Source organism: Fundulus heteroclitus, chromosome 3 (genome assembly GCF_011125445.2).
Source record: "Fundulus heteroclitus isolate FHET01 chromosome 3, MU-UCD_Fhet_4.1, whole genome shotgun sequence".
NCBI lineage: Eukaryota > Metazoa > Chordata > Actinopteri > Cyprinodontiformes > Fundulidae > Fundulus > Fundulus heteroclitus.
Window position 1 is genome coordinate 17,622,872 of NC_046363.1, and position 18,622 is coordinate 17,641,493.

The 18,622-nt window shown below is 38.9% G+C and overlaps 1 protein-coding gene across 2 annotated transcripts in view; it reads right to left on the bottom strand.

The window, feature by feature from the left end:
- col14a1a (collagen, type XIV, alpha 1a) overlaps positions 1-18,622 on the bottom strand; it is a 201,746-nt gene that overhangs the window by 139,173 nt on the left and 43,951 nt on the right. For both annotated transcript variants that reach the window (XM_036131224.1, XM_036131229.1), the window contains exons 6-15: positions 9,712-9,867; positions 8,400-8,519; positions 7,935-8,099; positions 7,565-7,729; positions 5,551-5,702; positions 4,370-4,499; positions 3,216-3,361; positions 2,984-3,125; positions 517-656; positions 105-231 (exon numbers count right to left, since the gene is read on the bottom strand). In XM_036131224.1, the coding sequence (XP_035987117.1) occupies positions 105-231; positions 517-656; positions 2,984-3,125; positions 3,216-3,361; positions 4,370-4,499; positions 5,551-5,702; positions 7,565-7,729; positions 7,935-8,099; positions 8,400-8,519; positions 9,712-9,867 (1,443 nt within the window). The remainder of the gene's footprint in view (positions 1-104; positions 232-516; positions 657-2,983; positions 3,126-3,215; positions 3,362-4,369; positions 4,500-5,550; positions 5,703-7,564; positions 7,730-7,934; positions 8,100-8,399; positions 8,520-9,711; positions 9,868-18,622) is intronic.

Consider the following 18,622-nt stretch of genomic DNA (forward strand, 5'->3'; position numbering starts at 1 on the left):
ATAGATGGAAGTAGTGACATTGGAGAAACCTGCACCTATAAATAAACGGTTCAAAAAGTGGATTTATCGGCCATCTGTCATGATGCAGAGCGAAGGTGTCGTACTGGTTGTAAAGGCATCAGTGAGCGGCTCCGACTGCCCCTCGCCGTACAGAGCAAAGATGGCCACCGAGTACTCCTTCAGAGACGTCAGCTCGCTGAGGTCGTAAGAGCTAACCGGGCCCACCTTCACCTGCACAGAACCAAAACCTACATGAAAACTTTGACGTTATGTCTGCCAAACAATTAAATCATTCAATCACAGTAGGGAAAACAACAACTTTCATTTTACTGTGAAAGCCTTGAGGGATCCAGAACATTTCCAAAATAACAATATGGACAGCAACATATGGTTGAGTAATCTTTACTTCTTTGGATCCTCAGTTTCCTTCTCCAAAATCAGTTTTGCACACATGCTCAAACAAAGTGTGCAGAAATTAGCTTTAAAAACCTAAAAAGCAGAGAGAAACAAACACACCTCCTTTGTAATCAGTCCGTCTGTCATGACCCACATGATGCGGTAACCTTTAACTTCACTGGCCGGTGGATCCCAGCTGATGTGGGCCGAGTTATGAGTGATGTCTGAGAACTGCAGATTCCTGGGAGGACTCAGGGGTACTAACAAAAACAGAGAACAGGTACAATAGCGTTAGTGCCCCTCAGAAATATGATCGATTTACAACATGCCACACCGAGATTGCTGAAGAGGCTTTCATTGTGACAGTACATGGACCCAAAATAATCCTTTACCCTGCTGAATATTAGCCCTAAGTTCACGAATGATCCGTTTATCCTCATTTGAACTCAATTCACCCAAGTTCTCAAGACATGATGGTTACCTTGAATCAGTCTTCTGCCTCTAGCCAACGTTATCTAATGTTTTTAGAAGTGTAACTTCTGAGAGGAAAACAAAAAGGGTTGAAAGAATAATAGTTTTTTTTTTTCAGCCTTGGTCATGATAATGTGCCACAAAGTCCTCCGTGCCTGATGTCACTGTTGGGCAACGTGTGTGTGCTTTAGTGCTGGAGCCAGACGAGGAAGAGAGTCAGACAAGGAGGGAAAGTCTAGGGCTGCATCCGAAATGTTCTAATAATAGCTCGTAGCTGATTGACCTTTTATGAGGTCAACAGTAAGAACTCTATTCGATTACTTTAGTCCATGTAAATGTAGTTATATAGGGCCGATCGGAAACAAGGCAATCAGAATATGATGATCAGATTAAGCTCAATCGGAATAAAATTGTATTCTGAATGAGAGAGGTGGTGTATGCTGATTGATAATCTGATCAACGTGCAAATTAATGCTTGTTAGGCTCAAATTATTCCGAATTCTGTCTCGTTTAGCAAAGACAGAAGTACTTCTTCTGTGGTATTTATAGGGGAATTTGATGACTGTGCATGTCAAAGTGGTTCTATTCTAAATAAAGCCAGGTGCATATACATGCACATTATGATCGGATTAATTGACTGTGTGCCATATAAACCGTACAATCCAATTATTTAATACAAATATATTTTAATCCGATCGTGAAATTTTGTGCATGTAAACATAGCTTATCAGGGGTAGGAAAGAGGTTTCATACTGCTGTGCCAATTTCAGACAGCCTTTAAGTCATACGTCTTTACCTGACGGAAATGCAGATGGAGGATGTGAGTCAAATCCGGGCCTACAGCCTTCCCAATAAGAACTACAAAACACGCAAAATAGTCAAACGTAGCGAACGGCTGAAGCTCTCCATTACACAAATCAAAACATATGAAGGCGTGTCCAATTGCTTGTTATTGTCTTATTTAATAGAGTTGACATACTGACGCACCTCCCCTTTGTCTGAAGAGTCCTTACCAACTAGACCTTTTCAGATGCAATCTAAGAGAGGTACAGAACCATTAAAGGAAAAGCCCAGTCAAATATATCAAGTCTGGACCTACTTGGTATAAACTCTGCGGTTATGTCCCCAGAGATATTTTCTAAAGGTTCAATAAGATTTGCTTGTTTTGCCTTCATGAACATGTCAAAGAGACCCGAATCCAGTTTATCCAATATTACTTCGGTGCCATTTATGATTCAGTTTCGAACTCCAAAGAGAGGAACCACGCCAATTCAGCAGCAAATGAAAGCAGCAAGTGCCTTCACAGAGAGACAACCTTGAGGCCAGGTTGATGTCCTGCAGAGACTACCACTGTCCCCTGAGCAGAGGAACGGGATGTTCAGAACCGAAGGTCCAGATGCAGATCTGTCTGTCTCTGAACGGGCCAGTTTCAAAAGCCTTCACCCCTGTAAATCCTCTTTTTGGACCTATCCAAATTCTCTTTATAACTTAAATAAGGCCTTTAGAATCTGTATTGTGTGTAAAAACCCTGATTTCAGCGTTCAGAGAGAGACACACTTTGATGGATAGTCCTGATAAACTACTTTACTCTTCTAATGCTACTCTGTACACTCATTTTCAATTTCTCCTTTATGTTTCTTTACATTGTTTTTTCTCTCCATTTAATGATTCCCTGAAATATATTAGTGTGATTACTAAGAGGTAGTAATCACACTTTGAATTGCTTTTTACTGAAAAGTGCTTTATAAATAAACTTTCCTTGCCTATTTTATTCTGTTAGTGACCGGATCCAATATAATCCAATATAATCATTGCTGACATTGTGATTTCGGAGAAAAAATGTTTGTAATCCTATCGTTCCCTCCTATGAGATGTGCCTTTAGGGCTCACTGAAGAGGTAAAACAATTACCCTTAAGATAGATTTTGTTCTGATTTATGAGACTGATAGGAACATATATTTCATTAATGAGACTCCCTACAGTGCAGACTGATGCATATTCAGATGTTGTTTTCAGCTTTGTAAATTGGAGTTCAAAATGTAACACAGACAAAAAATGGGGTGAAACGAGACAAAATAAAACCCTATTAGCTTTCATAGGCACATGCATTACCCACATGTTGTTTCCTGATTGGTTATAGGGTCGCTGGGCTCTTCTCCATACATTGCATAAACAGTGACGGTGTATTCAGTGTCAGGCACCAAGCCGTCCAGCTCCACCTCTGTTACTTCATCAGATACATTAATCTGGGGACAACACTTGGAGACATAAATATAGAAAGTTTACTCCACCAGACAAATAAAAAAAAAAAACTTTTAATTCTCGTCTTTTGTTTTTTCGTGCCCTACGTCATTGTTGTTCAAGTCTCCATCGTCTGTAAGAGGAGCATAGAGCACCGTGTAGCCTGAGACTCCATCCACACGGCTCCATCTGGCTCTCATGGTGCTGTGAGTCATATCAAACAGCTGGAGGCTCGTCACCGACGGGAGAGCCACTGCACACACATGCACAGAGAAAACAGGACACTTTCACAAGACTAAAGCAATGGAAGCGTTGGAAAAAAGGACTTTAGTTCTCAAGCTTGATTACTGTTTAATTTCTGAGTCAAGGAGGTTTTGCACTGAAGTCTTCAAAGACTGGCATTAACAGAGGAAAGCAGGCAGGATATTTAGATTTAGAAGACATAAAGTACATAAAAAGCAAACTCTAAACTCTAAACGTGTTGTGTGCATATTTTGCGGGTTAAACAAAAAGAAAATAATGCACAATTGTGAAGTGGAAGGTACATGTTTTTAATTTTTTTTTTTTTTTTTTTAAACAAGGAAACTCTCTAACGTTTCTGAAAGGGAAACCGCTTATTTGGGCTCTAAAATAAGTGACGAAACAGCGGTTATTAAGAGACCTGCCTGCACCAGACACTGTATCCATCTGAAATATCCCTCCGCCATAGGAGCCGACGGTAGTAAAGGCAGACAGAGCAACTCTGCACGTATTTTCTGCAGTTTACGGTGCAATAACTGGTGATAACTGCTAAAAGTAGATTACTTGGTGCAGATCACCATTTTAAGCAGACATTGGTTCTGAAGATGAGCTTTTAAACACGCTGATAAAATTGCAGAAACCCAACCCATAAACCGTACTTTAATGCTTATTAATTTGTTTTCTCTGTATTTTAAAAACTAAGGCTGAATTACGTTGCCAAACGAAGGATCTGGAGTTACTACACTTGAAATTATCCCCCCCTCTGTTTTTTTTTTGCAAATCTCACACTGCCTAAGGGGGAGTCAACCAACCAATTTTAATAATATTTCCTGCAACAGACAACAGATATTTTGAGTTCACTTTTACATAAAAAAAGTTATCATGAAGAATGAAATGTGTATGTAATGATTCCTTAAATCTGAACGGCATAGTAATTGATATTTGTTCTAATGTGTTGACCAAGTCCTCTGTAATCAGGTTGTATCAGAGTATTTTTGCGTATGCTTAAAACTAAACTTACAGGTGGTTTCTGATCCTCTCAGAGCTTCACTTGCCTCGTCCGTGTACACGGCAAACACAGCGAGCTGGTACTCGGTGAGGGAGCTGAGCTGCTGTAACACCACTGAAGTCTCCCCGCCAGCCACGACAGCCTGATGTGCAGGAGAACGAGCCAAAGGAGGAAAGGTGGATGAAAGGAACACAAGTATGGAAATGAACAGGGAACGAGGCAGGGGGAAGTGCAGGGAGAAAACAGCAAAGGAGGATATTTGAGGTGTCAAAAACAGAAAGAAAGGCATAGGGGGGTAGAGTGATAGAAAAAAAAGAGTAAAATTTACAGCATTTTTGGGCTGAAACATAAATAAAGCGATATAATGTTTTATTATTCCACCTTGAAAGCACGACATTTGTCATTAGGCATGATTAGGCACGGGCTCATTCAGCTGGAAAGGGTGGATCACATCCACTATTCAACATCTGTTCCCAATAAACCTATTTTTAAACAGAATATTTAATCATATGTGTGCACAATTCTTCTGGAAAAATCACATTATGGATCTTAATGGAATTTTTTTAAATGGTTATTTCAGCTTTGGGGACTCCTTATCTTTATTTAGCCCAGAAAAACATTAAAAACCAGACTTTAATCCCATAGATCACATCTCAAATTCTGTCTAAACAAAGACACTGAAAGTCAGACTCATTTGATTGAACAAAACCCAACACCATTCCAGCTACATTAAGAGAATGTTATTTTATCTTTTAGCCACATCTTCACATTGTTTAGACAGAGAGCACCACCATCTCTTAGACGTAGCTATATTTGTTCCTCTAATAGATGCTCGGGGAGCAAACTAAAACCTGTATCCACTGCAGTGCTAGTTTTACTCTGCACTCACAGCTGGTACTGACAAACCAGGTTAATGTAAATAGAGCGATAAGGGAGGCATCAATGAGGAATAACATCAGCAACTTGGAGAAAATCGGATAAACAAAACAGCACAGAGCCCTTCCTCACTCAGCCACTCCTAAGATCCACTTTTTTAAAGATTTTTCAATACACTTCCACACGTGTTGTATTCATAGATTACGAGACAATACAGAGCTTCACATTATAAAAGCGTCTGCTATGAGGCTGCCATTTTTTTTTATTTCAGCCACTCTATATACCGTGATGTTCTCAGATGAGAACACTTAATTTACCTCCTGTGGTTCTCCTCCCTGAGCAGGACGGTAAACCACTCTGTACTTCTCTACGCTTCCCGGCGCAGGACTCCACGAGACCCGAAAGCCCCGAGCTGTGATCTCTGAGGTCTCCAGGTTGAGCGGCATTCCCTTTTTTTCTGGCGTAATTTCTGAAGACAGTATGTGTGAACATGGGGATAAGGTGGAGGAATGGGAAAAATACATTCAGGTCATTCAATGCTTTACGCCCCAGTGAGGAAATTTATGAAGACAGTTCAGAAACACAATTCTGGGTAAATGAAAACGTATTTACTTTCTGGGCTTTTGTGCAGGCCTGTTTTGGAGAGAGTTTTTGTGGTTTAATTCATTTTACAACATTTTCATTTTGGTTTGTCAGGTAAATGACATTGTGGGACTTTCCAATGTGTGAATACATTTGAGGTAAGGTTTAAATACTTTAAAACGTATAAGTTTACCCTAACTGTATAAAAATTAAAGATTTTAGATTAGATCTGATAATGCCAACTAATAAACACAGCAGAATAAACATCCAAGTACAGAGTCAGACATTTTTTTCCTGTATTTGAAATCATGCTGTTTTTGTTATGAATCAAAGATCACATAAATATATGGAACGTAATGGTCCAGTGTTGTTGCTACTTCCCTCTGATATTACCTTTCAATTAAATATGTTTTAAAAATGGTTACTTGATCAATTAGTTATTTATTGAATTAACATTTAATAAAAAAAAAAATTTAAAATTTCTTCAGTGCTTCGGGGGCAGGACAGAGGCAGCATTGGTAAAGGTTTTAAATTATATACAAGTTTATATTGATGGATCTAAAGCTTCTGTTTTGCTTTTTCTGGACCTAAATGCTGTATTTTACACAGCTGACCATAACATACTGACTTATCCTGAGCAAGACTTACTCAGATCTCACTTCGCCAACTCGGCCTCATCTGTGGGGTTCATCAAGGCTCCATTTTAGAACCACTTTGATTCCACAGCTACTTGCTTCCTCCCTCACTGAGATTGCAAAGTATTGTAATATCTTCTACCACATGCGTAGCTGTTATTGGAATATTATGCTAAAGTCAATATGGCCTCAGGGCAGTCGGACATGTGAGCACGGTCCTGCTGATTGCCAAGGCCAAATGCTACGTACTGTGCAGAATGACGATTGTCTTGGATAGACTGTCCCCATTTAGTCTCATTGCAAAGCCACTGTCGAGTATTAAGGGAGAGCCAGAAAGTGGGGGAGAATCAGAAACAGGACAGACGCAGACTGCAGCGGAGCGTGGGGTGCGATTACTTTTCATCTATGTGATCTCTGCTCTGTTTCTCAGTAAAAGGGCTGGAACTTCATCTCTCCACCGTTTCCTTATTCAATAAGTCCAGGAAGTGAGTTATTGTTTAGAATTTATACAACAGTATCTAAGCACAAAATTAGTCATGGTCATACGTAGCTGGGTTTGGGTTCTTAATTTGAAAGGATCTACTTGGCTTTAAATACATTTCAAAGCTGGTTGTCACATTTGAACCACATAGACCATGCATGTAATCTGTTTACTCTGTGTTCACAGAACCAGAACTAAATCAGGGGAGCCAGCATTTAGTTTCTATGCTGATCAGCTATGAAACAAACTCCTGGCTCACCTGAGCCATGCAGAATCAGTTAGCTTTATTAGTTACCTTCTATCATGCCAGTCCTATATATGAATCTTACTTTAGCGTTTTACTGTTTCCTTCTGTTTATGTGGAGCTTAATTTTCTAATATTCTTTCTAATTTCTGTTTTTTATTTATGAATGTAGTTTTCTTTCCCTCTGTTATTTTGCCTCTGTGTAAACCAATTTAAATGACTCTCAGTTTGAATAATGCTATACTGGTAAACCTGTCTTGTTTTACTTTGGCCTTCGTATATATTTGGGATTAATGATTATAAGGTGATGTTATTGTTCCGGATGCCAGTACAAAATCCTCTGTTCTGGGATCTCTGCAGTCTCTCCGCCTTTCATCGCTGTTCCTTACGCTGCTTGATGTCTTTGTCTTGCAGCTCCACTTGTTCACACACTTTCTTTGTCAGTCCCTCGACTATAGAGCTCATAATGTTGAAGTCTGCCACATTGTAGACATGAGTGTGATGCGGCTCCGAGGCGATGGACCGCAGCTCGTTCTCATCAGCATTCTTTACACCTAGAAGAGTAAAGGACGTTTGATTGTTGGCACAGCATCAACTGCAGAAGCAATTTACAAGTCATATTTTTTTCTTCAGACAGTGTCCTCATAAATAAATTTCAGCAGGTCAGTAATGTTTTAAAAAAAAGACAATTTAGAGGAATAGAAAAAAAAAAAAAAAAGAGTTTTACACAAGCAGTAGCAGAATCGTGTCTGTTCTCACCAATAGCAAACAGCTCAACGCCAGCCTTTCGCAGGCTCTCTGCTGGGGGTACAACGTCGTCCTGGGATTTTCCATCTGTGATGAGGATCCCAATCTTTGGTACCCCAACCCGCGAGCCAGATTCAGGCTTGAAACAGTTGTCAAAGATAAAATTCAATGCAAGCCCTGTGGAGAGTGTTAGAGTGATGAAAATGAAAGGAGATAAAAATAGAAGTGAATAAAAACACTCAAGGACAAGTGTTGTCCTAAATAAGAGAAATAGATTTTAAAGAAATAACCAAATATAGGAAGAGATAATATTTGTGATGGGTAGCATGCAGTCAAAGTTTTCTAAAAAAAAAAAAAGGAAAATAAAGATAAAAAAAGCAAACAAAAACAAAACACTGTTTGCCAACTTTCCACAAGATAGACCAAAAGTGCATTTTTAAAGAAGTTGCAAGTAATAATTTCATTTATGTCCAGTACCTGTGAGAGTGTTTCCGCCTTTATATGGTAAGTTCTTGACTGCATCAATGACGGCATCTTTCGTCGAGTAAGTATTTAAATGCCATTCTATCCTGGGATCACCGCTGTATTGCGCCAGGCCTGAAGGCAGACATGCACAGCTTAAGTGTACACACTCGCTGAATTACAATACTGTACCTTCAACATTTATTACCACGCCCAGTAAAGACGTGTAAAAATCACGCCACAAACAGGCTATACTCGGAGGCAACCAGACTTTCCCCCTCAGTATTTTTCAGAAACAGCTTAATGTCTATCCAGGAGTCTTTGTCAATAGAACACCCAAAGCACAGCTGAGCAGCGTTGTGAATGCGGTCCAATGCAGCGAGGACGCTCAGACTCCCACATCGGAGAAACTGAACAACAGCTCCATAAATGCATGACACAGCACAGGAGGGCTGCAGCTCTGGGCAATATTCAGCTGTACACCTGCACCTCAGGTACAAAGGGCACTCTTTAGCTGACAGTGATGTCCAGATTTTGGACAGAAAAAAACAGATGGTTTGAAAGAGAGGTTAAAGAAAACATCTTGGTCAAAAGAGAAAATCCAACACTGAACAGAGGGGGAGGATTACTCTACCAACTCCCCAGTGTTTACAACTCTGTCCTCCAGCTCCTTCCAAAGAGATTATATAAGCAGTCTCTTCAGGATTCAGGTGACCAAGTACTTAAAAGCACTTGGTCAGCTTTTAAGGTGAAATGTTTTCAGTAAAATAATTAGTCAAAGTCTGGTTGCCTCTGATTTAAGCCTGTTTGTGGTTGCCACAACACGTATGACTGAGGATATGAACAGGAAAATTCTCAGTTATCCTCCCTCCCCCAATTTTCTGCATTCCTAGGCACAAAAAAATATTTAAGGGCTAAAACAGTGGATTTTGCAAGTGTCCCCTTTAAAATGGGAAATAAAAGAAAACATGGCAACTAGTTCTAGCAGATGTGTGTTGATCTTCCAAAATCAGAAAAGTCTAACATCAAACTAGTTATGCGTCTCAACTCGGTGCTACATACAGTCAGAACAATATCTAGAAAGATTTAAACAATTGTTCCTTTGAGAAACAAGACTGGATGAAGACCCAAGTTTGTGTTGCCACTGTAAGAGAAAGAAGGTAAGAGAGATACGTTTTCAAACCTTACTTTGTAATAATGGGGATTTATCATTAAAAACAAAATGATCAAAATTAGAGAAAAACATCTTTGGACTTGTAAAAAGAGATGACACGAATGATCATGCAGTTTTCCAATCTGTTCAATAGAGTTAATGAGTGGGACCCACCTATCCTGGTCTTGTCAATGCCAATATCAAACGCATTGACCAGGTTTTCCAAAAACATGCGGACCAGCTTGAAGTTGATCCGGCCTATACTCCATGAGCCGTCCACCAGGATCACGATATCTGCAACGGCCTCAGTGTGGCACACAAACTGATCCGCTGAAAGAAAGCAAAGAGCAAAGGCATTAGGTTAATCAAGCCAAACTCAAAATAACACGCGCAGACAAAAAACAGAACTGAGGGAATAATTGGCTGAAGATAAAAAGTCACATATAACCTTTTCAGAACAATTATCCAATTAACTAAAATTTAACAATCCTCACTTTGGATTTAAATCCACACATTAAAAACACTAAATAATACAACAAACGATCGTATCACCTGATAAAAGTTTTAGAGTTTTGTAACAATTAGAATTAATTTATTTCTGTTCAGTTTTGTTGGAATCTATAGTGGGAAACTGACTAATGTCTGAACGTGGTTTTAAGTCAGTATCTACAAATTATCCCTGCCACCTAAATAAACGTAGCAGTTTGGATAGGCGACGGTATAAATGATAGAGATCAAACGTTTTACACAGGCAAACTATTGTATTTCCATTATATTGCTGTAACTTAACACAAGGTTATATCCACCTTTCATTTTAAATTCTTCCATACTTTTCCAGACTCAAATATCTAGTCATCAGTCCTTAGAGTATTAACTACAAAAGTTCACTATAACTCTGTAGCAGATATTTCCAAGCGGTCAGGCTTCAAACATGAAGCCAGACAAAGAAAAAAAACACACAGACTGGGACAAATGGCTGGCTGGATGGAAAATTTGTTAATTAACTTTGATGCTCTTCCACAATGCTGCTGCATAGGAAACCTGCTTAAGTTTGTATAGGAAATAAAATGACTGCTCATCTATGAGGAACTTGAATCACAACCTAATCTCCATAGACAAGTGGAAGATTCACAGCATCAAGCCTTTCTCTGGACTTTATAATTTATCGCCCCTTGACCTGATCAACACATGAACAACACATATTCTATTCTAATTCAATAAAGCTTATCTTGTCATCCCTCCTAGTCTTATATCCTGAAAACGACTGTATACATTTAAGGTTGTGTCATAGATAACTTTCTGCTCTACAGAGGTAATGGAGAACAATACAAAACATGCTGACAATGAGATTTATGTGCTAGTAAAGAACAGCTATAAAAGAGAATGCTGACTCCAGGGAATGTGAGTTATTGCTTTGCTTTTCGCTCAGAGCAGTGTGTTTTAGGGATTAGGATAAAGATTGGGGAGTCAGTTCATATTATTTAGGTAGTACTAACTATAATGAAGTCATTCAAACAGTTTTTTTTCTAATATCTTCACTATAATAAATGCGTAGCAGGTTACGTTCTGCTCTGACAAAAAGATATGAGGTTAAAGAAAGAAGGCTGGCACCGGCAGGATAGATAATGGCCGTCACAATAAACATTCCACCTGCACCATTTATACCACGGCAAAATTTAAAGCTTTGGGCTCCTGATGTTTTCAACATTAAACCAAACAAGTATGTGTTTCAAAGAGCGACTTTCCAAACAGAGCCGTCCGTCTACTTTCCCCGTGTGTCAGCCTGTTTAAACCGGCCAGCTGCTAAAGGAGGCAGATGAAAGGGAGACGGTAAGAAAACATATCCCAGAGATGGCTGGTGATGATTTTTGGTTTGCTGCTGCTGCCTCACAGGTTTGACGTTATAGCCAAATACAGACGCGGAGAGCAGCGCAAAGGAAAACGATAAATGCTTTTCCAAATGGTTTAAAAACAAAAAGATGATCAGTGTGGTGTACATTTGCATTCAGCCCCCTTTATTGTAATGCCTCTAACTAAGATAAGGTTGCAGAGGTTTGATAGAGAAACATTAGTGAACAAACAGCAACACAGAGACTGAGGAAGACACCAATAAACAACAGACACTTAATCATGGCCTCCACAAATCTGTTTTTTATGGAAGACTGGCAAGAAGAAAGCCATTGTTGAAGGAAAGACATAAAAAATCCCAATTTATGTTTGCCACCAGTCATGTAGGGGACACAGCAGACATGTCTTGTCCCATTTGATCAAAATCAAACTTATGGGCTTTCATGTAAAACACCATGTGAGGCAAGGAGCTACCAGAGCACATCCCCTTGAACACACCTTCACCATAGAGACATGGTGGTGGTAACAGAGACAGGAAGAGCCAACGGGGAAATTAATTGCACCAAATACACCAAACTAAACCTGTTAGACTCTGCATAAGACTTATGGCTGTATCAAAGGTTCACATTTGAACAGGACAACAGCTCTACACAATAACTGTCTAGATTTGTAGAGGTATACTGATTAGTGGGCCTCTGCAGCCCATTTTGGTTGAGGAGGTCATGCAATCATTTGATTCAGGTACGGTGGAGCAAAGACACATCTAAAACCAAGGACCAGGGTTGAAGACCCCTTTAATATGCAAATACCTATTCCACATTTTCAGGTCACAACTACAATCCTGCATAGATTGTATTGGCAATTATGTTTCCAATAAATGAAAAAAACGGGTAGATCAACACAAAGTTAGAGATGCAGGACCACCACTCCTCATCTGTTGATGAAAAAAACGGGTAGATCAACACAAAGTTAGAGATGCAGGACCACCACTCCTCGTCTGTTGACCAGGCTTATTGGTTAAAGTTACCACTGGTTTCTGAGTCAAACTTCCACTTTGACCTATAATCCTCTCCACAGCTAACCTTGCCTGCAAGCTGAATTCTCGCGATATTTGTGTTCTCAAAGCAGGGGCGGATTATCCATAAGGGCCAATGGGGGGGCACCACATGACACATGCTTTAAAAATATATATTTTTCATAAATTGTTATATTATTTACTTGAAATTGTTGAAAGACCATGCATTATTCGTTTTGTGAACACTGATGTCACAATAACAATAAATGATAAATAAATCAAGATTTTTTTGATTTCAACATTTTAAAATGAGATATTTGAATATTGCTCACTGCTCATATGCCTACATGTAGTTGTGTAAGTTATTAAATAGTAAATTACATTACAGAAATCCCCTTGATTATGTCTGATGTTTTTGACCGGAGGACAGCACGGGTAAGGGGGGGGGGGGGGGGGGGCTTTGAGGTATAGTGCCCAGGGGCACCACATTGTCTCAATACGGGCCTGTCTCAAAGAGAGGAGAATCCATCTTGTCCTGCTCCCATCTCAATCGTATTTATTATCGGTCTCGAAAACGGTCAGGGCCAATTACGTTGTAGTATTATGGTTTAAGGCGGGACATGCCGCAGTGATGAAAGCAAGAGCTGCTGAGCCCACAGCTGAACCAACATAAACATGTCAGCGCAGGAGGACGTAGCTGTTATCACATCTGTTTAGTAAGAATCCACGATTTCATCTATAAAAGAAGAACACCAAGAAGAGGCTTGACCAGCGTAACTTGTGGCTTCTCATGGCGCCTGCTCCTTACATGTTTATTTGGTGCGATGATTGGCTAAAACCAACCTTAGGTAGGCGGGCACTAGGTGTCGCTTCGCCCAATTAGCTTGGAAAGTTCTGTTGAAAGTCCCTCCTTTCCCGAATTGGATTTGATGGGAGCAGACCCAGATTGCTAATGTGCAGAACATGGAGTGCTACACATTATCAATCTGGCTTGACAGGTTACTCCATGACAGGCATATTCTGGGAATTCACTCACTTCACCGTCATCCACTGCAGCTCCAACTCTCCCTGCCATTATCAGCCATCATTACGGTTAATCCTTCATCTGAATCTCAAACTTTCATTGTCTTTGCTCCTGGAACTCAGATCCTCACCATGCTCTCTCCATCCACACCCTACCACCAGCATCCCCTTACTGCCCCAATTCCCACCTTCAACTCTCAGCACCATAAGCAACCTCATTCCTCACTCACTGCTTGTAAATCATCATCTTGGTGATCTTTCACCCCGTCTAATGGATCGGCCCCTTTTTCAGACGAACCTCCGACTCATAAACCCGCCTCAATGTGCACATTTACCTTTGTTTGCAAATGAATCTTGTTGCATTCTTTAAATTTGTAAGGTAGGGAAGACGGAGCCGGGGTGTTGTTAAATGTGCAAAGCCATTACGCCTGCCGATCCAGCTGGTAAGCGGCGGATTAGAAGGTCGGTAATTACAGCTAATCATAGCTCAGAAACCATTCTCAACTTTTATTGTTTGCAGGGTGGCGAGCATGTCAGCTGAAGCTAGTCATAATGTTAGTGTTTCACCTCTGAACCAATAATCAAGCTAATTCATGTCCTTCACATTATAGCTGACAACATCTGCAAACAGTCTGGTCAGTTAAAGGAAACACGTTGTTGCCATTTATCTTCTAACAGGTTATTAGTTTTTCACTCATCGGAGTTGGTGGAAAACGTCATCACAAAAATCGGACATCTGATGATTTGATATTTACATAATTTTACCGTTTTTTAAACTTTATTTGGCTGCCTATCTTGTCTTATATTTACATAATTTTACCGTTTCTTAAACTTCTTAAACAACTGAGAGCAGTTAAAAAGACCAACATAGTAAACTGTGACTATGTTATGTAACGATGCACTTCTGCTCTAGTACTCTGTTGCTATTATACTGCAATATTAATTTAAAACATTGCTACATTTATTAATATTGATTGATGAGTATTGAAAAAAAATTAAGCAAAAATCAGACTGTATAGCAGTTTTGTTACAGATTCAATCCCACAGTCTGTTGAAAGCTGTGTGAACATAATTTAGTGTTATTGAAAACTTTTTTGACAGTCAGGTAAAAGCAGCCAGGTCAAAGGTCCCTCTACTCCTTTAAAGTCGCCTCTGCCTTTCTGCTCACCTCTGTTCTCTAGCCGTCTTACAGCTCCGGTTTGGGTTAAAGTGCAGTTTTAGTGGACCTGGGGGGAATTTGGGCTGTAGAAAGACGGTGAAAAGGAAATTAGGTTGAAGGTGACAGCCGGAAAGAACTGAAAAGCACAGACTGATAATAGTTTGGTGGTAAGAACTTGCTGTATTACCCAACCAACTACTTGTTAAAGGAAGTTGGATTTCTTAGTAAAGGTCATACGGAAGAAAAAAATACATATAAAATGAATTGTGAATCCCTTAGAACAAAATCTAAGGAACTGATTTCATGTTAATACTTGGAGGTGAGGTTTCAGTGGCTCAGTGACTATGGTGTCCTGTTAAATGCACCGAATGCTTAAGATGACATACAGGTGTGTACTGCAGAGAAGAGCAAATGTCCGTTTAGCGAAAATACTGTTTTTGATTGGAGTTAAGTGACTCTTCCAAAAAAATTTGATGTCCTTGAATATATATAAATAAATGAATAAATAAATATCTTGTGGTTTTGATGTTGAACTGGATTTACTGATTCCATCAAGATTCTAACCTTTAAATTATTTTTTTCCTGTTATTTCTCTTGTAAATAAGAACATAGTTGTTTGGTTCTACACACTTTTTTAGTGTCATTTGTTTTAGTTCGGTATTTTCCATCCTTTTCATCTTTTTACCCAGCAAATTACAGCTGCACAACTGTGTGATCTGGTAAACAAAGTTTACAGAACGAATATTGTTTAAATCTAATGAATCCCTTCTTAATTTTTCATGACCCACAGTGTGGATCTGAGCCCTGCCAGATGAAGCAGTGCAGATTATAAAAATGTGTTTTTTGTTGCTAAATAATCTTGGTGAAACATTATGTAATTGTAAAATGATTTCAATTCTAAAATGAAATTTTTGTACTCAGTTATGTTTCTAAAATGTTGGTGATTAACTAACACCTCATACCTTTTCTAGACTCTACCCTAACTTCAGTCTGTTGTGTTTCAGATATTAATTTCTAAGTACAAACACATTTTTTTCTTCAAAAGACTGATGAGTTTCAACACTGCAGTTTTCCCCTTTTACTTCTTTTTAATAAAATTTGAGAATGTTTAATTTTCGAATCACGTTTTAGTTTTTTTACATTTTCTAAAAAATGCTCCAGAGCTGCTGCCATCCTTCTGTTGTCCTACAATGATAAAAATCAAAAGGCTACAGTTTCTCTACTTTTCACCAACACATTAATAGTATTTGCTGATCTCCGTGACTACGGTAGTTAATGAAATATAGGCTCTGTTTACAGAACTGTAAAGAACTGAAATGCATTAACCATTTTAATGTCAGATTTGTTTTTTTAGAACTGAGTTTTTAAAACCTGTGCTGATAATCGAGCATACCCATTTGGCTGATACACTTTATGTTAACCAAACACCCCAGGATAATTTTTTTTTATTTTGGGGTGGCCCAATCACAACTCTTAAGGGTTAAAAGCTTGAAATATTTCACTCTATGTATAACAGATCTATATAAGTGTTTCACTTTCTAAAATCCATGACAAAAAGTATTAGATTTTTCCCAATATTCAAAATTTCAGAGCTGTATCAGGGATTCTTCTGCTATCAGTTGTTAAATAATATCAGATTTTATCTGCACCGCCATCTACTCTTTAAAGCAACAATAATTACTGCCGTTTAACTATGGCTTAAACAAAAGTGTAAATGTCAAGACGATGCTCGTCACCGCAGCTATATTCTCTAATAAAAAGCTAAGGCATAAATACACTTAACTATCAGCTAAAGGAACGGTATTGTATAAACGAGAAGAAGAATACGTTTGAGAAACATCACAGTTCTCCATAGGATTGGGCTGGACAGATGGATTTAATTTAGCTGACTGAACAGTCAGATAAACTGGTAAAGACAAATGGCTACCAATATAATAGAAGATATTAAATGACATTTGCCGAGACTGTACTTGTTTGAGAAATTGTTTCAGTAATTGTGCAACGGAAATCCTTTGCTGTGATGCTTTCACTTTAAATAGGACAGAAATGTGTCTGTTTGAATGTCACTTGTTCACAAACTCAGGTAGTGAGGTCAAGAAAACTATGAACAAACAGGCAGGTGGAGTATAAATGGAGATTGTTACCAGCTGTCAAATCCACATTGTTTGTACTCCTGGATTGGCCACAATTCATGACTCTAAGTGGACCGCCTTCTACAATCATCGCTGTGTCCAAATCGCCACCAATCTTTTATATACAAAGCCCATTTTAACTAAATCTACTACTATTACAACACAACTTGCCATGTTTTCACACAACATTAAAATTACTCAGCCAGAGCAAAAGATGGATACCAAAAGCTGCACTGTAATAATATCTATAAAATGTCTTTGCCAGATTGTCAATGAACATTTATTAGGCAAAAAAAAAAAAAAAAGTTTGCATCAAAGAGAACAAATCCATAAACATAACATTAGTTCAGTAGTCTATGTAATATTCATCAGGACCAACAAATTAGATTAGTAATTTTGTGAATCTTAATGATGGTTGAATCACATTTGAACCTCGTTTGCTTGCAAGCAAAAGTAAAAATGTGCCGATGGAACCTGCTCACCACCCAGTTGGACACACATCAAGCAAAGCAGGCATGCCTGAGAGCTGACAGACTGTCCACCTGCTATTCACAAGAGGGGAACAGGCCCGATCTTTCATCTCACAGCACACAGTGCAGGGCTGCAGAGCTGCAGGAACAAAAAACTATGTGGCTTTGTGGTAACTGAATGAAGTTGTGTAGGAGTGCAGCAGTCTGTGCTACGCATGTGACTGCAAAAACCAGTGTTGGCTTCATTGTCTAATCAAGCAGAAATACACAAAGAATGGCACTGGGGCCATGAATATGAAGAAAAGAAGGAATTATAAAAGGCTGTTAACAGTGAGAAAAGTTGTAATGCTCATAGATTGTGCAGAGACATAAAAGTACAGAGACACTGCAAACTATGTGTTCCCTATAGAGGAGATTACTTAAAGCAAAGAAGATTGCTCTTTAATCTGCTTCACTCAGGAAACGACACGCACTCCAATTTAGGAATATAGTTGTGAGAATTGTAAATGCGCAATACACAAAAGAAAATGGCGAGTTGCACGCACACTTATCGAGTTTTAGAAACTTTTCTCTCCTCTCTGGTCCAAACAGTTCTTAGACAGCCTTGATTTACTGCTGACCTCTATTTAGCCAGGGATCAGACGGATCATGCTGTCATTTCAGTCTCTCTTCAGCTAAGGTTTACTTTCCTCATCACCGTGATTATATTTCAGTGTCTGGAATTAACGTCGAGGGCAGCGACAGGCATGCAGGTAGATGGACAGAAGCGGCTAGGGTCCCCATAGTGACAGCCTTTTCCTTCTTCAGGATAAACCTGCTTTCAGAAGAGCACTTCACCGACAAACCATGGCTAAATATTTAGAAAAGCTATAATTGGATACTAATTCCCAAAGGCCTAACAAGTGGAAATGCTGGGCTCCAACAATGACTGAAAAGTGTATGAGCTTTGGCAAATTAAAAAAGTGCAAATGACATTAAACAGTAGCTGAACTGCCTGTTTAATTGTAACTTCTGTCAGATTTTTCTAAGAATTATTTCAATAAGGAGAGTTGTATCTGATTTTCCAGCGTATCGTTTATTATGCTAAACATGAGAGATTTCTGTAAAGATGAGTTGTTTTGTTTTTAGTGTATTCCCAATTTGGGACGTTGTGTATTCCCAATGTGTACACTGTTCACCTTGGTTCTCTGTCATTGATAGCAATAAGATACATTAAAGTTTGTGATTTGTAATAAATGTGGAAACAAAAAATCAAGGTTTGAATACCTGTATTAATGTAACTACTTAGAAAAGACAACTTGTTCTCTCAGTTGCATTGGTTGAAATTATTTTAAAGTGGATCTTTGAATTATGACAAGAAATCGGATTTCTGTGCACAACAATGTAAAGATTTTTTCTGTAATATAATGTTCTGTTGGACTAATTAAAAGAAAAAAAC